The sequence below is a fragment of the Phragmites australis genome, chromosome 22 (assembly GCF_958298935.1).
Source record: "Phragmites australis chromosome 22, lpPhrAust1.1, whole genome shotgun sequence".
Taxonomy (NCBI): Eukaryota; Viridiplantae; Streptophyta; class Magnoliopsida; order Poales; family Poaceae; genus Phragmites; species Phragmites australis.
In genome coordinates this window covers 13,234,795-13,258,025 of record NC_084942.1, presented here as the reverse complement: position 1 = coordinate 13,258,025, position 23,231 = coordinate 13,234,795, and the positions used below count along the sequence as shown (strand labels likewise).

Sequence of the window (23,231 nt, the reverse complement as noted above, 5' to 3'; positions counted from 1 at the left end):
CATAAGGCTAAGACAACATATCAGGGTACAACGCTTCTAGTCATACTAACTTAGAATGAACTGAGATGACTCTCCTGACTCCCAACATCCGCTATCACCATAGTGTGCCGGTGGTAGAGGAGGAGGAGGAGGATGGGGAGGAGCAAACTTTTGGTGGCACGGGCCAAGGCACCAGGGATCGAGACATACGGTAGGATCATCGATGTGTATGACCATCTCATCCTCCTCGGGAGGAGTTGGAATAGCATCAACCTATCGTAGGTCGAAAATATGGTCTCGGAGGTGATGGATGTAATCTTAGATGTTCTGTTCAACAGGAGGATCAACATGTTGTGTAGCGGCAATTGTCATCATCGTCGGAGTCCTGCAAATATATACAAATTTATTACTAATTTGTCTTAAAATATGATTTTGAAATCGTTAGTGTTCTCACCCTCCCAAGAGGACATCGGAATAATCGACGCCCTCCGTTAATGCTACCATCATACATTTGCACAACATAGTCATATCCTTGGGAGCACTTGGGACACTGCTCTTTTGGGTGGTTGTAAGTCATAAGATGAAGTGGTGGACGAAACTCACTCGTCCCCTGCAAAAGGAGATCGTCGAGTGGCTTGTGGTACGTACTAGGACCAAAGGAACCCAGACAGATCACCAGTGCCCTCCAGCGCCACTTGACCCCCACCCTCTCTCTCTCTCCCACCTCTAGTCACCATGGGGTCTTATGCCTTCAGTTGGAAGTCAGGGAACCCTTTTATAGATGAATGCCCACAGAAGAGTTACGTGAATCCTAACCTTAAACCCCATGTACAATGATAAACCTAATAACTCCAACGCTTTTAAGACCTAAGCTTCTCAAAGGTAGCTTTTTAGACTTGGACTTTTCAGACATAGGCTTTTCAGACGTAGCCTTTTCAAATATAGGCTTTTCAGATGTATCCTTTTCGGACGTAGCATTTGTAGATGTAACTTTTGTAGATGTAGGATTTTCAAAAGAATCAAGTCCTTATCCCAACTATTTTTCATGGACTCAGTCTATGAATCAACACTGATTTTTAGTATACATAACAGTCTAGGAGGCACCTTCTCCAAACAAACTAAAGGCTTCTACTCCTACTAAAATGGCCTCTGATCCTCGCCCCCAAGAAGTCTCTGCCAGGTGCTACCCTTATTGGGGTCAAAGTTCTGATGTACTGATGTGGAGACCTTTGTAGGGTTAAGAAGTCCAACGACCTATCAGACACCTACAACAGGAGGTTCTTCCATGTGCTCCAACTACAAGTACAACCCATAGGAGGACAGCAACCATGGTGGTTATCGTGGCCAAGTACACATATCTGGTAGAACTATATTACAACTATTTGTCATTTACCGCTGACAATTTTGTTCTTCGTTGCTAGCCTCCGCCACCGTTATGTGACTTCGTACAGTAGTTGGATATTGAACATAGTCTAGGAAATATGTTCCTCTTGAATGAGCAGCACCGGACGACATGTGAACGATTTCGTGAAATAGAGTAGACGGGAGGAGAGAGGCTAAACGCAAACGCATATATGAGGAAGAACGAAAGCTGAGAGAGAAGGAGAACCACTAGAATGAGGAGGCGCGTTAGGCGGATATGGACAAAGCGCGAGAGGGCATGTCAGGCTCATGAAGCTAGACCAAAGGTAGCGAGGAATAGAAAGTACCCCTTGTTGCACTCAGTAGAGTGTCGGTAGCAATCAGCTAGTTTAAATTCTCTAAGGCATGTTAGGTTTAGAGTCAGTGCATGTCTAGGTTAGTATGAAAACTGTACCATACATGCCATTGTTGCTATTAGAGTCGTTATGTGGTCCGTCTACGGTTTGCATCAATAATAATCGATTTGCTTAAATCCGCTAAGACATGTTAGATTCATAGTTGATACATGTCTAGGTTTGTAAGAAAAATATACCATACATGCCATTATCGTTGTTAGAGTCGGCACGTGACCTATCTATGGTTTATGTCAGTAATAATCGGCTTATTTAAATCCCATAAGACATATTAGTTCATAGTCGATACATGTCTAGGTTTGTATGAAAATTGTGCGGTACATATCATTATCGTTGTTAAAGTTCCCATGTGGCCCATCCGTGGTTTGCACAAATTAAATTGTATTCATTTGTTCTTGTCGGATAATTTATCTTTTAAATATTATGCCCTCATGTCGTATTTCATTGCAGTTTTCTATTAAAATATTTTTAAAAAATAGTTAAATACAAAATTCTTAGTACATTAAATAAAATGCACCTATCGGCCCTTGATGTACCAAGACATATCGCCAATCACTGTGCCAATAGACCTATTAGCATACCGATTACCAACAAACCTATCGACACATCGATAGACCCTATCGACCAACCACGTGTGCCAACAGACTCCCCACCCCCATTGTCACATCAGCTATCAGCACAAGTGACAACAGACACCTATTTTTGCTAAAATTTTATTTTAGCTAATATTTTCTAATTTTCCAATAAAATAATATTATTTAAAATCATATTTATGACATCAGCATTAACAATCATTAGAAGAATCAGGTAGCAAAACAGAATAAAGGCGGCAGAATCTTTTCAATGCTTCTGGTTGGCAGCTTCATTATTTTAAGTACCAATGTGGCTTTTTAAATAAATAATTTGTGGACCATATGATATTCACCTGCCCCTTGTGAACCGGCCCCTTGTGAATCGTTTACTTTATGTGCATCTACTACAACACAATGACTCGCACAGCAACGGGAACCATACAACATTATTTGCCCAATTACCCTTTAGGCTTCCTCTCGACAAAATACAGCCGCTGTTCATAAGAAAAATAAATACTTTCACAATCTAAGACAGGGAGATCTCACTCATCTCTGTACAGAAACATATATCGCCTAAGCCAAAAATTGACGCTGTAAGAGGTTGCAGAATCCTCTCAATTCTTCAGCGACCCTCCCAAGTGCGAATTAGGTTGCGCTTCAGAGGGTCCCTTGGTTCATTCATTTTGTTGTATTCTCGTAAGGGAATCAACTTCTGGGCTCCTACCGACCAAAATATTACAACAATGAGGTGGGTCACCTCAGGTCATCTTGCTTTGGATTTGCCTGTGAACGTGAACAAGGAACTCAACATAGGAAAGGCCACCCGGTGCCTTGTCCTCAACCAATAGTGAACGGAAAAAATCTCCTGCAGAGGCAACGGCCGTGTTAAGAGTAACAGAAATATAAAAAAAGGCTCCAAGGTTAAGAAAATTGTAAGACTAACCAGATGGGTCACCCTTTTTGCACAGTCTCAATCTGCAAAAACAATTTCGGAATGTCAAGTATTGGAATCAAGAGGTGTATTATCAACATAGTTGAGAACTCGCAGATAGTACCTCAAGTAAGAGCATCTCTGACGCCTTATTTCATTCACCACTTCATTTACTTTCCTAGAGAGTTCATTGTCAACTTGCTCCAGTGCCAACTGAAAGAAGTCAGTTAATTGTCAACTTTATTTACAAAATGGTTTTTTTTTTAGTTGAAAAAGCGTGTTACAAATAATCCTCTGGGCTATGATCCAAATGTAGAATAACATTAAAGATCCATCAGGTAAACGGAGATAAATGAAGATAGAACAGGAAGTACAATACTAACCTGATTTGATACTCCGGCCAAAGATGAAACACCGAATATTTGCTCGAGGGTGACGGGGTTTACTGAATTTCCTACATAAATAAAACCGTCCTCACCATTTTCCAACAAATAAACTCCATCATCATGTATATTCTCACTATTGAGTGTAAGGGGAGTCGGAATAAGGGAATCATCATCATGCTGCAGAAAAGTTGTAGCTCAAAAATCATTACTAATTCCTAAGACTTGATGTGAAATGGTAGAAAAAATCGACTCCTACCCTTGATGTAAGATCGTGGAAGGCAATCATCCTAGGAAACACCAATGGAACAGCTAGTAACACAGAAATTGAAGAGACAATAGAGGCCCAATAGGACCGATCATCCAATCTCCCATCATTGCGCAATCCTACGCTTTTAGTTAATGCTGAAGAGATCAAATAAGAATGATTAGTGAAGTTCAGATATGCTCAGAAGTGGATTAAAGATTTAACGAATAGTAAACTAGATGGAACTAGATAGAAACTAATCATACCTAGAGTATACAACGGCAGAAGTTTCAGAGCCTCTGGAAGAATCAACTGCCCAGAAGAACTTACAGATGCACAATACTTTCGGTAGGACTGGAGGATATTGATACATGTACTTGTTACTTGGTCCCTAACTTGAGATAGAGGAGTTGATTGGACGCCATTTGCAGCTATGTATGCAAAATAAGTCAGTCTACAACATTTTTCATATGATACTTGAGAATTTATAAGAACTGCTTTACTTTTTTTGCTCAATGGATCAGTTTATTGAGTCGATTTACCTTGCTTTACAACATATGTGAATTGCGTTTCCAGATCAGCATATCGGAAAAGGTTGCTAAGCATATTTGTGCATGAAAGCGAGAGGTTTATCACCCGTATCCTTCTTTGCCCAAACACTGTTGTGTAAAGCAGTGCACACTGAAGATGCACACAAATGACATGTCAATATAATGATTGATACTCCTTCCATTCTATTACTGATGAACTGATAATACAAGTAATAGGTCATAGTAATTGATCCAATAGAAATGGCTCAGATAGAGAAAATTAGCCTTAATGAGGTTCAAAACTGAGGGGAAAAATCATCAGTTTTGACTTTGTAGACATGATATGCATGGTAAATACTAAATACTGTATAATATGTGGTATGCATTTACACCAGACATAAAGAATCTGAAGGAGAACGACTTCCAAAATATTGAGCAAAGATAAGGTTTGGGAAACCGCTGACAGCAGAAAGTAACCAACTAACCATATATACTGGGGAATTGGCCCTGCTTTTAGTATACCAGGATAACAGCCAAACATCATTTTTAGGGTAGGGCTGCCATTCCACATAGTATTGAACCATATCTTAAGAAATAAAAAGAGGTTGAACTTCAATCTTGATCAGTCTACATAATTTAGGCACAAACCAAATCCTAGCTAACAAGCATGCCCCAAGCATAAAAAGGACCACGATTCCCCTTTTTGTGTGAGTATAGTAAGGGACCACATAAGTCAATGACCAGCCATAACTGGTACCACCCAGCAAGTGGTATCTGGTATGAGCCCAGATTGCTCAACCATGACAACATTGGAGCATTGTTCTGGATGATACATGTAGGAGTTAAAAAAACTCCAAATAAAACAAGACAATGAAGTAGGCTCTCATCAAATATTTTAAACTGTTTGAAGAATTAGTGATCCGAAATACTTAATGCTGTAGCCTTAGGATGATACTGAGACCATAATCAAATTCAGTCAAGCAACAAAACTGATTTTTGACATAATCCATATTACCTGGAAAGAGCATTCTGAATTTTCCTGCAATTTGTCGTCGTGCTTAAAGGTAACCATTATGGTTTTGTCCGAGTCAATCTGCAGCAAAAGAGTGTCTTAAGAATACACGGTTTATTATTTTAGCAGATCTGTCACGTTTGACATGGATCGGTAAGAAAGTGAAACAGCTAAAGAATGTCGTGGCAAAGGAAAATGAAACTTTAGATGATTTGTGTTTGTAAGAACCATCGCATCCCCACCAGTGTTACATTTACAGATTTTGTTGTTAAATCCACAGGCATTGCATTGACTAGTCAGTCCAGTATCATGATGGCTCCAGTGAACAGTTGTTTGTTGTGCTTATCATTTTTTTCAAGTTTTGTTATCTCCGTAACCTTCAAAATGATCTATTATAAAATCAACAGCAGCTGTAGCAAAATATCACATGATTCCGGCTCCATAATTTCAAGCCACTAATTTATCATCTGAAAACGTTTGCCCTAAGAACCACCCCCTACGCAGCAGCATTAGATGTGCATATCTAATGAAACCATTTCCCCTAAGAACATAAGCACTGAAATGAGCAAGGCTAACCATGGATACAATTCAAGTAAATAGGAGCATTGATATCTTGGATGTGGCAACCCTTGATATACATGTGTTCAGCATTACTCTACAACACCAGTAGCCAACTGTTTCAGAGACCAAGGAGCAGTTCCTCCAATACTACAACAAAGACAGCAACATTGAATGCAACATAACAAAGCTATGTATTGTTCGTGTAACCTGCACAACATGTGTGCCCACAAGTAGAATATGAACACAAACAATTAAGCCTGAAACTGCATTAGATCAGGCATCAATCCTAATTACTCACCGCGGGAAGATCAATATCAGTAGGAACACGCTTGCAAAAATTGCCAAAATAGTCCTGAACTTGAAGCCCCTAATGGCACATTCAAAAAAGAAATGAAAATGAAGTTACTATCACACTACAGTATGAAGGGTAAAAAAGTGTTTGACATATGCTCACCTGACTGCACCTGACACGCATGACAGCCTCAAAGCCCTGGGGTCTACTAATATTCCATCTGAGATCATTGAAGAGTTTGGCTGGATCAGAAAGAGCAGAAAATGGATAATAGTAGTAAACCTGCAGAGTTAAGGAAAAGTATTAGGATCAAACAACACAGAAATAAGTAGAGAGGTTATTTTTAAGAATCTGATACAGAGATGAGAAGCTATGATATGAAGAACTTAGGTGTGTGTAGTGAATTCAATAAATAACGCACAAGTTACCTCATAGCTCATAATTTAGAAACATACATATTCAATGTGTAACACAATACCCAAACAAACTCCTTAAATGACACAGTAAGCGTTGTATGGTAGCTGAAACTGTCAAAGTCACCATAGTGGCAATATAGTGTCGTGGCGATGAATTGCATCTCGCCACAGCAACACCACGGCGCGGGCGTGTATGTCATCCGCCATATCAGTGTGGCGTCGCCGTAAGGCGACGTAACGCGGTGTGGTGGGCGCCATAGGGGGCACCACAACTTGAATGCTGCCACCACATGCATCGACCGGAAACAGCACGAGAGGACACCAACGGATTTCCTTGCAACAAAGAAAATTGAACCGGGGCTGCCGCTCACCTACGTGGAGACGAGAACATCGGTGTTGACGCGGATGTCACGCAGTCGCCAGAGCACATCGAGGCGCCGTTCGGCCTCCGGCGAATCGTCCTCCCCGGCCGCCTTTTTGGCCACCTCGAATGTCTCCAGGAGTTCCATCAAAACCCTAGCCCGTTGATCCATAGGCAGATTCTTTCGAAACGACACGGATCGAACGGATGTGTTGAGAGGGGGGAGGGAGGAACAGAGGGGGAGAGAGGAAGTAATGCGGCGGCTGCCTGGTGTTGTTGGCATTAGGGCATGGGAGTAGTGAGTGCTACATGGGCTCGATGGGCTTGCTGTGCTTGAGTGACATGGAGTGGGTTGCTTCCACGTGAACGGGTGGACTCAGTCCGACAGCAAGGGTGAACAGGTGATGTATGGCATCGTCACACCGCTCGCCATAAGTGATATAAATGCATTAAGGTGGTGGGTCGCCGCACATTGCCACACCGCCGTAATAACTATGATGTGTTTGATGTTTCCATTTTATCAAGATACACAGATGATATTCCAAAAAACGACAAAAACCAAAATGCTAGTTTGCAAATATGGAACTGAAGGCAACATTTAAAATGTTGACAAAACTTTCCCACCACGGTTGCATGCCCAAAAACATAGCCAAAACTGATCAAATATATTTTAATAATAATTAATTAGTTATGCATGTGCAACAGCAAGGATTTTTCACATATTTACTCTTTTTATGCCCAGCAATAATCTAATGCTATGTGCAGTGGTTACTGCAGCATTTGGCAACCTAGAGCAGGCTATTACTTCTTAGCTATAAGTTATTGTAAGGATTCGATATTATCTATTAGAATTGTTATATTTCTTGAAAGGAAAGATCATATTGAGTTGTTTGGAGGCTCAACACCTAGAAAAGAGGAGCCGCATGCTAATATAACTAAGCTAGAAACTAACAAGTCATGATCATCTATAGTCTCCTCTTGTCCCAACCGAGCCGACAACACCTGGCTTTCTTCCTAGCAGTGTTTACCCCTAGTGATCCAAGCATCATTACATCTAGCCCGAACTATTTATAGCTCTAGCATGTTGCAGTCTTGCAGAGTTACAAGATCAAGAATTCAATATTCTTCAGCAATCTAGGGCAATAGTTGAATAGAGTCATACCCGGCCACTAGTGGTATTGGGAACAACTGATATTGAAGCAATGTCTACATATGACTGTGTGGTAAGGAACACATCTACACAAACCTGATAAAACGAAAAACATTTGTAAATGTTATTCATTTATTTAAATATTACAGAAAAATTGAAATTCTCAAACAACATAAAAACTAATGTTTCTCACTTGGTACTCAGCAAATTCTAGTGCCATTGCCTTGAGAGTCTTATCAACAGGCTGCAGGAGCTTATGTGCTTCCTGGAGAACACACAAAAATATTGCAACAGATCACTTGAGAAGAGTACAATAAAACAAGGTGCAACATTGACGAAGAAATGTATGTGACCTGGCAAATATGAATATGCATTACATGTAGATATGCAAAATAACACCTAGGAAATGAATCATACCTTATCTGCAGTGGAAATATTTGATCTACCTTCAGCTTCCCTAGCAGACAATGAACCAATTCCAACCGATGGTAGCACTGCAAAGTGCCAATAATACACTGTTAATGACCTTTCTTTTTTCTATTGAGACACTAGAAAGTAATAATGTATAATCTGTAGCACTAAACAGGTTTACTATTTTATTTTTGCCATGCTTAAAGTCCGTCAGTTTCATGTCTAGGATCAGCTATCAAGTAGTTTTCCAGGTCAAGGAAAGCTACTTCCAGCAGCTAAAAAATAGAGAATGGCAATCAATCTGGCAAGATATGAGAAAAGGGGAACAAACTTGGTTCCGTTCAACTCTCAAACAGACAAGTTCATTTATCAAAATACCTGACTGAAATACAAGCAACTTTCCACCGGTGGACTTCGTAGCTAGAAAACCTGCCTGGATACAACATAACAATCAGAATCAGCTGGTCCAATGAAACAAATAGAGATGGCAATGAAATTATGAAAGCATGTGCTACATTTCAATCCCAATCAAAACATGTTACTATATGTCACGAATCTCTACTGAAACTAGTGAAGTTGATGTAATAATAGTGAAGCAGGTAACTTGTACAATGTACAAAAAGGAATAACACAAAAGGGCAACTGCATTATTTACCTTCATAGCAGCGCCGAATGCCGAATCAGCAACCCTGTTGTTCTCAAACATGTTTGGGATGCTCTCCAGTAGTTGCTCCAAATTCTCACGGCACTAAAGCCTCAAAAAACAAGGTATTTAGAGCTTTGTCAAGAATACAGGGAGAGATTTCCTACTTGTACTGAAGCTTCAAACAGAAATTTGAAGAGCTGGTAAACTAACAACATGAACCAATTTGTCATTCACGTAAAATGTGAGTACAAACCTCAGAAATTGGGAGAATTAGGTCCGTTTGAAGTGGAGTGTACACATCTTGGACATCAGGAACAATAAGCATTAAAGGCTGCAAAGTACAAAGAGATCAAATGTGCAGTTTGAACACTTGAGATCCATACACTACCAAGTAGTCAGACATAGTTCAAAATTAAAAAGCTTCTTTGGAAAGAAAACTCAAGCAGCATTCAAAAAGAGGCATCAGTGGTTGCAACTAAAAAACAAGACAGCTAAAAAAGAATATTGTTTATTTCAATAAACATCATAGAATGCTTTCAAGCAACACATCTTAGTTGAATAGGAAAAATTAATTGGAATCTACTCTGTCAAATCAAAGCAATAAATTTAGAATCCAGATTATTGTATCAAACATTGCTTTCAGAAACTAGTTCACAAAATAAAGATAACATCTTTCAGCTATGCAGTTGATATTCTTTTGTCCAGTCAACAGATAAACACAAAGAACACCAAACAAAATTGAGACGATTGTCAATGGGGTGTCCTAGTATTTCTTGAGAAACCCCAAAAAACTGTGATGAACCCAACAATAAGTTTGTGGTTGTCAAATATATCTCTTTTTGGTTCCTCCTGCCACTACTGGGATCTAAACTTAGATTATATAGCGGTTGACTAAATTGGAAATACCTACACATTTTTCTTTTGGAAATTTTCACATTGATTTGACACCTGAACCAAAGTGGTTTGCATCATTGAGCCTAGCTTGTGTCACCAGATGTATCCTTTTATTAACCAGATTTTATGAACATTAATACTCAAAAGATCAGAATAGAAAATTAGGCAAAATACAGAAGATGATATTGGAACTTCTTTCGGAAGCTGGATATGTTCACAATAAACGCAGGTTCAAGAAGTTGGCTTCTCCTTTGTCTGGTCAAAAACTCAGCTGGTAAGAGAATCTACCACATTTTGACTAACACCCAATAATTGGTATGATGCATGGAGTGCTTGCAATACTAAACCAGACTTGTTCAGAAAATACCTGTTGCTGAGCACGTTTAAGGCTGTAGAAGTGAATAGCAGAATCGAATGTAGCAATTCCAACCATAGTTCGAGGGCCTTCCTACAAAGACACAGAACTAATGTCAGCAACTCCACAGTGCTAAATATGTTTCAGTTTGTCTGAATAGTTAAGGAAAGTAAAGAAACTAACGGGAAAAAAAATAGTATGTCAACAATTATATCGAGTCAAAAGTAACAATATTGACAGGTCACATTTACTTCACACAACGTTGGGTCCCAAAATGTTTCTAGACTAGTGATATAGTGCCATTACAAGTTGGGGTCGGGTACTACCATTACACAACTTGCTCCAAAAATGTCTAAACATCAGCATCAAGCTTTTTAGATGTCCCTGATTAGAACTGCTCTCTCGATTCAGTTAACAGCATCTACCATGTTGTTTGTAGTAGTCAATGCATACAAAATACCATGTAAACTTACAGGAAGGTCTGAAAGAGCCTGGGAAATTGCATTGCAGGCTGCAGCAGTTGCACCAGTATGTACAGCATTCATGGAGACATCAATAAGGAAGAAATATACAGCAGGCATTGGGTCACGAACCTGAAATTGATAAAGATTCCAACATAATAATCATTATTATACAAAAAGTGAAATAAGACAATGAATCATACTACAAAACAGAATTTGAAATTTTTGCCGATGCAATACAAAATTCAAAGAAGCATCCTGCTTACATGCCAATATATCAAGTAAGAAAAAATTATTATTATGCAAGCTATATTTAATGCAGTGAATATGGCAATAAAACAAAAAAAGGGCATTGAGAAGATGGATGTATATAAAGACATTAAGTTTTACATAGTTCACTTTATGAATGTTGCTCAGAGAAAAAAATCCGAGGAACTCAGAAACCAAGAACAGACCAGAAATTCCTTGGTGGCAACGAATTCAATTGTTCCTCTACATAACTCAGGCCTGTCATCGGCATCACGTCGCCTACCATCAGGACCCAAGTTGCAGAAGTACTCCCTCGGAGTACCATTGCTAAATCCTGCACAACAAGTGTATTTTTTTAAATGGAATGTAAAATTACCTAAATCGAATATGCTAAGCAATTGACCTATATTCTATAATATGAGACCAAGAATTAATAAAGAATCTAAAAAAAAAGAAGGGAAAGAACCAAGTTGGGATAAGCATTTCAAAGATGCTTGACCTTTTCAAAGGAAAGGGAAATATAGCATCTGGCTTTAGAATGATCGAAATTTACATATGAAGTACATAACAAATATGGAAATATTAGAAGCTCAAACAAACAGGAAACTAGCATTACAACTTTATTGCTTACCACATAAGTTACATATAAACTGTTTCCCTTGATCAATGAATCTCATGAAAGGATTTATGTATGCTTTGCAACGCGAACACCTAATGGGACCCATCTCTCCAAAATCCACAAGCTATAATAAGAATGAAGTGTCAAGACCAAAGCAGGGATAAAATCATGTACCATAACGGACTGCTGCAGTGAATTTTTAAAAAACACTAGCATATAATGAAGCTTGTATCAGAATCTGAAAATCACCATAATTGGTCGACGAAACACTTCTAAGAACACAATTTTTTAACAATATGAACAAATCCATGGTTAGTTTTGCCAACCCATTGACTCAAATCCAAACACACTTTCAACCATAAAAAAGAACAAATTATATCTATATGTATAACTGCAAATCTGCATGTGTTTGTGAATTAATATGTTAACAGGAGCATCATTGTACTGTTGTGTATGACCAGAGTGATGAGATTTAAGATTGTAAGTGCAATAGTAGAATCATTTAGTCAATAACATAGGGAACGACGCACACAGGAAGGGCACGTGGAATCCACTGGTAATTGTAGAACGCTGCTCACTTTCAGGTGCCTGCACCAACACGTAGCGTAACTGAATAACCAAACAGTCAGCAGATGAGCATTAGATGGCTAGACGGTCAAACTTGGTCCTAGACAGTGTAGATGGAATGGTTAGACGGTTGCTGGGCATGCTTAGGTGGCAATGTGGGCGTCTAGACGGACGTCTAGGGGCTGGCATGTTTTGGTGGTTTGGCGCAGCTGTGCAGGAGGGAAAAATCGTCCACACCCACAGCCCTGCTGATTAGTTTAGGGTTTGATGGGGCTGGGGGTACCCAATCCATTTGGCCTCTCCTCATCCGCCGCCTCTCCTCTCAGCTCCCTCTGGCCTCAATCGCCACGGCGCCAACGGCTCTGGTCGCTGAGCATCCGCGCCCACACGCCACTCCTCTCCACCGTCGGGTTGTTCAGATCCAGCTTCAACACAGGCGCACAGCAGTCCTCTCCACCGGCCATCTGCCCGTCCAGCCAGCAAAGTTGGCAACCACCGACCATATTCTTTTGTAGGCATATAATTCAAATTGTTATGATGATTATTGAATATTGATTGATGATTAATAAATTGATTGGAGGATGCAAAGGAAGATTGAAGTTGCGTTTCTGCCTCTGGAAGGTATACCTCAAATATCACTTGAAAAATATAGTATGGAAGTAAACATATAGCTATTTGTTTGCATATTTGGTGCCACAATAAAAAAACGTCTAGACCGTCTAGTCGGTCGTCTAGACAGCCTAGACACTAGTGGTGACCATCCGTCTACCATCTAGGTGAACATTATTTAGAAGTAACGATTTGCAATGCAAATCAACAGTTTACAACTACACCAACCAGAAATAAAAGTTAATAACAATAGCCACATACGGTGAAAGGATCAAAATTCACACACAAATGAATTTCTACTTAGAAGAAACCTACATGTGGCATGATGGCATAGATCAGTAGATATCATATGCAGATTATTTCCTTGTTGCTTTGTCATGTCATATGGTTGCTGAAACAGGTATTTTCTTTATATAGATATTATGCAATCAAGTACCTGGATAGGCTCCTCGGATGGATGAGGAAGAGCGAAAGGTTGCACCAACAAGGCCAGTGGCATTCCTGATGTTGTCAAGAGATCCCCTGTACATGGTATCTGATAGCAAATGTAACACAGTTTAGAAAGGAAAAAAAATGTTAACAAAAGGAGAACACAAGATATCATCCAACCTGATTCATGGTGCACCTCATCAATCGGGGGCTGCAATTGCCAGTGTCCTTCACGATGAATTCACTGGAGGCAGCCTACAATGAACAGCACTACTCTTAGATGGAATATAACAAGTAGTTTAGTTCCAATCAGAACCACCCGGAACAAACATTTTCAAAACAGAGATATATCTATAAATTGTTACATATCTAAAGGTATACCGGTGGGACAGCAGCTTGGCCACCTTGCCGGGTCTCAAAGATGATGACCGATGACTCAGGAACTGGCCGAGGAATTTGATTAGGATCAATTTTGGATGGGGTTGAGATCTGGGCTCCAGCATGGGGAGAGTATGGCATGGTGGGTGTTGATGCAGGAGGCATCCCTTGGCCAAGTGCATTGGGCGGCATGCCACCAGGCATGCCAGGCATTCTCATAGATGGCTGCATACCACCAGGCACAGCTCCCTGTAAATAGATTGAGCAAGATCACCTTAAGGTCATTCATTGCAATGTTCTAAGGAAATTTTCAGATGCCACATCCACCAAACATATGCATAAATGTTTGTTTCATCAAACTTGTGATGATAACTCTGGACAGATGTCACCACAGGAGAATAAATAAGCCTCAAGCACCAGAAGAATTGAACTATGTCAAGTGTTTAGTGTCTCGCCCATAGGGGGAAAAAGCAAAAAATCATATTTCTTTTCACGAGAGTGATCATTATGATTAACTTCCTAGATGATCAAATCATCACTTGCTTAACAAAGTATCAAAAAGCTACAGCGCTTTCCTTTTCTTAAATCAACCATCCTGCTCAATACAATCAAGAATATTCATACAGCACCAAATATTTCAACCAGGGTTGAAAACTTGAAATACTACTTGCTATAATACAATTTTGACAACCTACTTATTTCCTCGAAAGTCAAAAAAATGTCACCTTGATCGAACCATAACTGCAATTTAGGGATGGCACTCTTCCTAAGCCTAAAGGAATCCACAGTTACTAAAATAATAGAAAGAACAATCTTTCAGTTAGGCATGACAAATTACACATACCACAAGAACAGTAAGCTTCTGCACCAGCCTCTAGAACTATAAATTCTGCATCGGATGATCTTAGAGAAAAAGCAAGAGTCTTCGTTATCCTATGGAAACCCAATTGATAGTTTTCTCATTATTTCCTTTGAAACACATCGAACCACAACTAACAGTTAAGGTGCTACAGTTGCCCACAGCCTTGGTTTATTAATATTTAATATGCCTACTAAAACAGTAAAATCTCTTCAATTATGAACACTTCATGAAACTTAATATGAAGAAACACTCACTGGTCGCGCCTGGCCCTGCCACAACGGAGGCACAAACGTCTGTGCATTACCCCCTCCTAGAGGCCCCATGAATGGTGGTGCCTGCGAGACAGGCGCAGCCTGAGCCCCAAACGGCAGAGTCTGCGAACCTGGTCTTGGTCCTCCAAACTGCGTCGGCCCACCAAACTGCACCTGCTGCGACTGCGCTGGTGGCCCCCCAAATGGCGGCCTCAACCCACCAGAGGGTGCTGTTCGAGTCATTGCCCCTGGCGGCCCACCGAATGGTGGTGGCTGAGCTGCCGAATACAGCGCCCCGCCCATAGGAGCCGGTTGAGCTGGTGCTGCTGCCGGATGAGGCCCGCCAAACGGGGAAAGCTGTGATACCGCCGCAGGTGGTCCGCCGAACGGGGGTGGCTGAGACGCCGCCGCGGGCGGCCCACCGAACTGCAGCGGCGGCTGCGATATTCCCGAGGGCGGCCCACTGAATGGCGCCCGCTGCACCTGCGGCGGCGGATCGGACGGCGGGCCACCGAAGGCAGGCAGCTGCGTCTGCGTCTGCGTCTGTGACGCCAGCGCGGCTGGCGGGCCGCCGAAGGGGTGTGGGGACTGCTGCTGCAAGGGCGCGGCGGGCCGGGCGAACGGCAGAGGCGGCTGCGACGGGGGCGAGGAGCTGCCTGGGAACGGGCGCGAGCCCGGTGGCGGCGCCTGGAGCGGCGCGCGGATCGACGAGGGCGCGATGGGGCCGTTACCAGGTGGCGGCCCTCGGGGGCCGGCGAAGGGCGTGGGCGCGCGGGAGATCTGGATATTGGAGAAGGACGCCGGGAGGGAGCCTGATGCCGGGTTAGGGTTTTGCGTGGCGAATGGCGGCGGCGACGGCCTCGACGCGGGGCCCGGCGGCGGCGAGGACGAGGACGCCATGGATCGGAGGGAGATCGGGATCTGAGGAAGGGAGGAGAGAGAAAGAGGGAGGCCTTTTAACTCGAGGCGACCGAGGGAGGCGTTTCCGGACATCGGGTGCGTGCGGCCCGCCCGTCGGTCGGGATGGGCAGTGACAGCGGTGCATCGGGCGCTCTATAGATAGATTGATGCTAAAGTTTGGTTTTTTAAATAGATTTGTTTTAGCAGGGCCGGTAAGATGTAACAAGCACATGTGACATTAGTAAATTAATATGAAGTAAGTAAAATGTTTAACGAAAATATTATTGAGTAACTGACAAAAAGAAAATGTAATTGTATTTAATTTTTAAAAAACATTAGCCTTTTCAGTATAGCCTTGTCAGATATAGACTTTTGAGGTAGACTTTTCAGATATAGTTTATTTTGATATAGTCTTTTCAGATAATATGACCACTCCAGATTGAGGTATTAATTCTTTTCCTAACTATTTTTCGTAGATTTAGTCCATAAACCACCACGAATTTTGTATATAAATAGTAGTGCCGGATGCTACTTATAGAACGAAACCAATCGCCTTAAGCTTTTCTACTCCTCCTAACATGGTATCTGATCCCTTCCGAAAGAAATATTGTCCGGTTCCTATGTGTGCTAGGTGGAACTGATGATGTACTTGTGTAGAGACCTTTGTATGCTAAAGAAATCTAATGACTTCTCAGACACCTTCGGAAGGAGGTTATTCATATGTCTGAACTACGAGTATGACAGCATCTCTGGTGGTTACCGCCAAGTAAACACTTTGTGGCCAAACTACATTACAACTATATGTTATTTACCACTGACAATTCTTGTCTCCATTGTAGTCTTCGTCACCTCTGTGTGAGTTCGTATTGTGGATAGATACTAAGAAGTCATAAACAAATGTGTTCCTCCTACACAACAAGCATCGAGTGGTATGGAGATAATTCAATCAAATAAAAGCAGACGAGAGGAGGAAGGCTGAATGCAAACACATACAGGAGGAGTAATGGAAGCTAAGAGAGGAGCAGACCTCCGGGATGATAAGGCCCATGAGACAGAGAGGGAGAGCAAGTGTGAGAAGTCATGTCAAGTGCGGGAAGCTAGACCAAATGCTGAGAGTAAGGGAAAGTACTCATGTTACACTCAATAGAGTAGCGGTTTGTAATCAGATTGTTTACATTTTCTAAGGCATATAGATTTAGAGACGATACATGACTTGGTTAGTAGGAAAGTGTATTGTACATGCCATCATATATGTTAGTTGTTCGAAAAAGTTACATTTTTGTGTGAAACCTATGGTGCGTTGAGGTCTAGTGACAAGTCATAAATGGAAAGCAAATCATAAATGAATAAGCAGAAATGAACTGATAAAGAAGGAGAGTGCGTGCAAATAACTAACAATAGTATAGACTACAAGTTCTAAATCATAGCGATACAAAAATATATGTCTAAGTACAAGAACATCAACGTTCATAAAAGTGAGCCCATGTTGTGGTCCCTAAGACGATGTCCCATCTTGCCTGTACAAGGTGCTCGGTGCAGTACATGGTGGTGGAGACCTCCTCCTAGATGGCCTAGTCACGTCACATCTTGTGCAGCACGAAACACAACGTATGCCATCTTGACAATGCCATGCAATACGAAGTGGACCACTGACCAGCCCAGGCCGGTCCACTCCTGGTGGATCCGATCTGACCTGATCTGCGAGGGTAATGAGGGCATCTCTCACCTCCTCGCAGATGGTCGTCTAATGCATAATTAAAATTCAAAGTTATGGAATGTTTTGCAATTCATGAATAGATGTTCATGACCATCATACACCCAAGATGAATCATGGTCTATCATTCCCCACTAGACTCTCCATAGAAAAGTTACCCCATTGATCTGGCACATCATTCTCCATGTCCCATTTTGTTTTTTTGACAACCACCTTCAATAAATGTGAGGAACTCTTTGGTGTCTAACTCCATCTGCTTTACAACCTCCTCATTGTCCTCACCCTGATCAACAAAACAATGGGGAGGGATATTATTTATCGTCTTAATCTTGCACCTCAACCTCGATCACTGGCTAAGTAGACACATCTTCTTGTTTTGTTGTAGCCATGGTTTCATCCACCTCCATGGAGGCACTTGACTTGCCTTCTTCAGAACCTATCATTGTCCCTTCTACAAGTATGATGTCACATCCCAAAAATCCTAAACTGGTCATACAGCATGCATATGCATCATGGCATAACGTCTAAAAATTATGAGCATCCTGTTTAATGCTTTTGGCTTTTGTTTTAAGTGTTAAAAACTAGTTGAAAATGGTACCACCTCCGTTCTTAAATAGATGTTGTCCTAGAATGCGTGCAGAAAATTTTTAGAAACTTTGATCACTAATATACACAAAACTATTAGAATTTGACATATGAAAATGATAATAGTGAATTTGTCATGAAAAATACTTTGACATCATCTAATTTTATCAACTTTTACCAAGAAGTAGTTGTCAAAAGTAATGGTCAAACGTGTATGTTGGAGAACGTGTCAGTATTATAAACGACAAGTAAAAGAGAACGGATGTAGTACATTGATAAGCAACTCGAGTTTCCACCATATGCTTATGAGTGAGAATTATAGCACAAAACCATTTAGGAAGAGAGGGGAAAAGAAATGGCAGCAAAAAGGAAAGGAGTGAGAACTCACTGCTCGTGAGCCTAGCCTACGGTCTGACTGTCAGAGCTTAGAACGCCCACTTAAAAAACCCCATCAACCATCGCTCCTTCTAACTCTCTCACTCATTTCCACCTCAACCCAAAACCGAGAGAGAGAAAGGGAGCACTCATCTCGACCACCACGACGATCGGAGATTGACCGAGAAGACTTCCCTAAGCTTCACCAAAGCCTCCCCAAGCTCCTCCCCACTGTCATCTTCGCCGGAGAAGCTTCCCATGTGTTTTCGTCTACCTCAAGGCTGAGCATCACTGTGAGAGGGTGAACTCCTATTGCAGGGATCCGGAGGGACCCCTTTTTGAGATTCGACCAGGGGGATGATTCTGAATATGTTTGCGGGAGAAAATAAATGGGTGTAAATGCGATGGCAGGTGGGATGGAAGGATCGAATGCAGAATGCAGTAAATACACTGGAGGTTTTTAGACAGGTTCGGGCCGCACTAAACGTAATACCCTACTCCTGTGTGGATGATATAAATGCCCTGAGAATGTCTCTCATGAATGCTGCTGGTTACAAGAATGTTTGTCTATACTAGAGCTTCAGGCTCCTTGTTCTTCGGTGGTCTCAACTTCTGTGCTTGTACTAAGGTGTTCTTCTGTCTAGGCGTCTGTGTTTCAGAGTTCCTCAATCTCTCAGAGTGCCGTACTGAGCGCTGGAGAGCTGGATCCGACCTTCCTTGTCCGTGCCCGCCGGCTATCTTAAATACCCGCCGGCGGTAGCGTGCCCCGAAAGGGAGGGCATGAGTTCCAAGGCGCCATAAATGGAAAAGCGGTCATTATGGGCTACTGCGCGAAGTGACTGCAGGGTTGAAAATGCACCCCCCGCCCGGTCTCGGTTGTCATGATGGCGATGGCAACGGGCGCCGTGGAGAGGGCCCACCGGGCAGCCGTAGAACAGCCCAGCGTGCCCGCCCGGTCTTGTTCGTCTGACACAGCAGAGCGGCAAGCGGGGCTCCTCGGGCCTTGCGATGCTATCCCGAGGCGCGCCGGATGACACGGGATGGGGCCCATGCATTAAATGTCTCCACGCCCTTCTGCCAGAATGTGGCAAGAACTGACACTGAGCGTGGCAGGAGCTGTTAGAGGTGATAGGCCACGCGCCCTCTTAAATGCGGCATCGGGCCTTTCACAGGTTGACACCTCACAGCTGGGCCCCTGTGGGGGCCACCGACGAAGGACTTCTTGGGCCGTCGGGGAACCGAGTGCTCGGGGGTCACTGTTCATATCCCCGAGCACTCTCTCCCGAAAACACCCTCTCTTGGTCCTCGGGGAAACGAGTGCTCGGGGGCCACTATTCACGGCCCCGAGTACTCTCTCCCGGAATTGACTGTTCGGATCCTCGAGGAACCGAGTGCTCGGGGGCTGCTGCTCGCAGCCCCGAGCACTCTCTCCCGGAACTACCTTCCTTGGGTCCTTTGGGTACTCGGGTGCTCGGGGGGCACTGTTCATGGCCCTGGGCGCACCCTTCCCGGTACTCGGCTTTTCTGGTCGTCGGGGGATTTGGGTGCTCGGGGGCCACTGTTCATGATCCCAAGCACTCTCTTTCTGGTCACTTGGTCTTCGCAGATCATCGGGGAACTCAGGTACTTGGGGACCACTGTTCATGGCCCCGAGCGCCCTCTCCCGGGACTTAGTCTTTTCGTACCTCGCGGAGATGATCCCCGCGGGAGGGTGCCACGTGGCGGATTGCTGACATGGCCTCGGGATTCGGGGATCCCTAGTTCCTGATTCACCGACAGCAACCCCCGGGCCCATTGGTAGGCGATGGCCCAGAGACTGCAGATGGGGCCTTCATCTTCATCGAGGCCGAACCCAGCACTGATGCCACGTGTCGTATTTTTAGGCGCTGGCCTCTCCGGCCCAGGCTTCTGGTACGGCCCAGCGGGGAGCCGAACGGACGCGCGTCCAGCCGACTCCCGAGGCGCGTGATAACGAGGCGGGCGGCGCGTGATAATGAGGCAGGCGACGCACGTGGCAACCGCGCAGATCGAGGGTAGTGCGCCTGATGACTGCTGACATCCACGCGGCCCAAGGGAGATTTGCCTGGCGGTCGCGCTGGCCGAGGAAGTTCGTCTCGCCGAGCGCGCCGCAGCAAGCGTCGTTTGAAATCCCTGGGGTATAAAAGGAGGAGGGGAGCGAATCGCCGCCCCTTTACGCCATTGTCGCGATCGAACCTTCTTCTTCTTCCTTGCGCTCCTGAGCTCTCGCCCTCCCTTAGGCGAACAACGAACCCTTCTCCCCCCACCGTTCCAGCACATCCCCCACCCCGACATAATTCCGAGAGCGGGAGGTAGCCGTCGCGACAAGACACCCGACAGCATACTGCTGGAGTCACGGTTCGTCAACGAGGAGGCGGCGGACAAGGTGTGGAAGATGATGGTGCCCGAAGGCTAGCGTGAGGTCTCGGTGGTGAGGCCGGCGAGTTTCCCGCCCGTCACGGACCGGCCGGAGTGCATCTTCATCTTCGTCTCCTTCATGGCGGCCGGGCTGGTGCCGCTGTTCTCAATCTTCTTCCTCCAGATCCTCGACACGTTCGGGATCCAACTGGCGCACCTCAGCCCGAACTTGGTCATCATCTTGGCGATCTTCGCGCATTTCTGTGAGATGTTCGTTGGGGTGCCGCTGTCGGTGTCGCTATTCCGCCACTTCTTCGTGCTGCGGCCGGCCGGGAAGAAGAGGGGCTTCTCCACTGCGGATGTCGCCGGCTGCTGCAACTTCCGGCTGCGGGACGGCTTGGCAGAGCTGTACATCCCCCAAGTGCTGCGGAGCAAGTGGGACGACTGGCGGCACGACTGGGTCTATGTCGACGTTAGTCCCCACGACCGCCTCACGTTGTCAGACCTGGCGGCGGAGCCCTAGAGGTCAATCTGGGAGGCGGCGCCAGCGGAGGACAAGCGGATGCAGCCAGTCCTGGACCGCATCGACTACCTGCGCCAGGCCAGCCTTACGTCGGTGATGGTGGTGGCGGACTACCTGCGCCGCCACCTGACGCCTCTGTGGGAGCGAGTCCACCCCAGCTGGATGTACACGGGCTCCCAGGACATCACCAGGACCCAGATCGGTGAGGACTGGGACCTGGACGAGGCGGCGCTGGCGGGCCTACTCCGGGTGGTGACCGGCGTGGAGGACCTTACCCGGGCAGTGCTCCCCCGGGAACAGCTGGCGCTCTGCGCCGACCCGAACCGGGTGGCGCTGCAAGTGACGCTGCCCGAGTTCGACGCCCAGGGTCTGGTCGACCGGCCAGGGCGCCGGAACCCCGGGACTATCCAGATTCCCGGGGTAGACGAGGCAACCGGTCGCGCCCCGAGGGCCTCCGGCGGGGAGGCCACCAGTGGCAGGCCGCAGGCGAGCGGTAGGGGGGCCGCGAGCGGCCAGGCGCAGACCAGCGGCGCGGGCACCACGGGCGACAAGCCGCAGGCCGGTCGTAGGGCTGCCGCAGGCAGCAGCCATCAGGCCGGCGGAAGAAGCGCCGCCGGAAGTGGAGCGGCGGTGGCGGCGCCGGGGGACAAAGGAAAACGCCCCTGGACGTTCGTCGCCTCCACGGCAGCGGCCGTCGCGGGCGGCGCGAAGGAGGGAGGCCAGGGCGCCCAGTTGTCCAGCGCGGAGTCCGCGACGGAGGTGAGGTCCGGGGCTCGGGAACCCGGAGACCAAGGCCAGCGCTGGAGCGGGTCTACAACGAGTTCCCAAGCTGGCCCGCCAGAGACGGGCTCCACAGCGGAGGCGAGGCCCCGGGCGCCAGAGCCCAGAGACAAGGCCGGCACGGGAGCACGTCTACAACGAGTGCCCAAGCCGGCCCGCCGACGGAGACGGGCTCCGCAGCGGCCCCATAGAGCCCCCACCGAAGAGGAAGAGGGTAGACTCTGGGCCGAAGTCATCGGCCCCGGAGTTTAAGATCCTGGAATCGCGATGGAAATACCGAGGGCCAAAGACTGCGTAAGTTTCTTCTTTTTCCCAGAGCATGTTTCGCCCGGAGTGAGTTCGGGGACTAACCTGTTTTTGCTTTTAGGCCGCCCAAGGACGCCGCCGGGGACCAAAGGCGACCGAAAGCGCCAAGGCCGGTTCCCGCCCCAGAGCCGAGCGCGCCTGAGCCAAGCGCGCCAGCCGAGCCGGAGCCGCAGGTGCTGCCGAGCCCTGAGCCGAGGGCAGCGGCCGCGCCCGAGCCACCGGCGCCAGCTGAGCCTGACCCTAGTACTTCAAGGGCAGGGCAAATGGCCGCGGCGAGGGCGGCGCCGTCAAGGCAGCAATCGAGGACCCCGAGCGAGGGCTCGCAGGGGACCCAGTGCCCGGCTGCCGTCCAACCAGGCCGTGGAACCCCTCCCGGTCGTGCTAGGAAGCGCTCGGTAGGTGATCGAGTGGCTGGAGGCGGCCGTGGCGGGGGAATGAGCACAGCTCGAGGCCGAGCGCGCCGCCCTCGTAGAGAAGAGGGGGCGGCTGGCGGAGGTCAGTCGTCTTTTGGAGGCCCGCATTGCCTCGGCACGCATCGCCCACGAGAGGGAGAGGTGCGTGATGGCCGAGGAGCGGGAGACCCTGGATGAAGTGCCCGAGGAGGCCGTCGCCGCGCAAGAGGAAGCCACCTACCTGGGTGAGATATCGCGGCGGCGGGCCGCAGAGCTGCTCGCCTGGGAGTGGCTGGTGCGGGCTCGGGAGGATGCCATCCTACCGCGCGAGAAGGTGGTG

The 23,231-nt window shown here is 45.7% G+C and overlaps 1 protein-coding gene across 1 annotated transcript; it reads right to left on the bottom strand.

Moving 5' to 3' along the window:
• Positions 1–2,754: 2,754 nt before the first annotated feature.
• On the bottom strand, positions 2,755–15,976 carry LOC133904411 (protein transport protein SEC24 B-like). Its single transcript, XM_062345915.1, has 24 exons — positions 14,944–15,976; positions 13,831–14,076; positions 13,630–13,704; positions 13,457–13,555; positions 11,857–11,968; positions 11,432–11,559; positions 10,989–11,108; positions 10,528–10,608; positions 9,520–9,597; positions 9,276–9,368; positions 8,999–9,053; positions 8,627–8,703; positions 8,403–8,474; positions 8,222–8,305; positions 6,445–6,564; positions 6,289–6,357; positions 5,433–5,510; positions 4,430–4,568; positions 4,154–4,318; positions 3,900–4,045; positions 3,641–3,820; positions 3,382–3,470; positions 3,270–3,301; positions 2,755–3,191 (listed from the first exon to the last, which is right to left on the bottom strand). Exons 1-24 carry the CDS (start codon positions 15,931–15,933, stop codon positions 3,085–3,087), a joined length of 3,435 nt encoding a protein of 1,144 aa, XP_062201899.1. The 5' UTR covers positions 15,934–15,976; the 3' UTR covers positions 2,755–3,084.
• Positions 15,977–23,231: the final 7,255 nt, after the last annotated feature.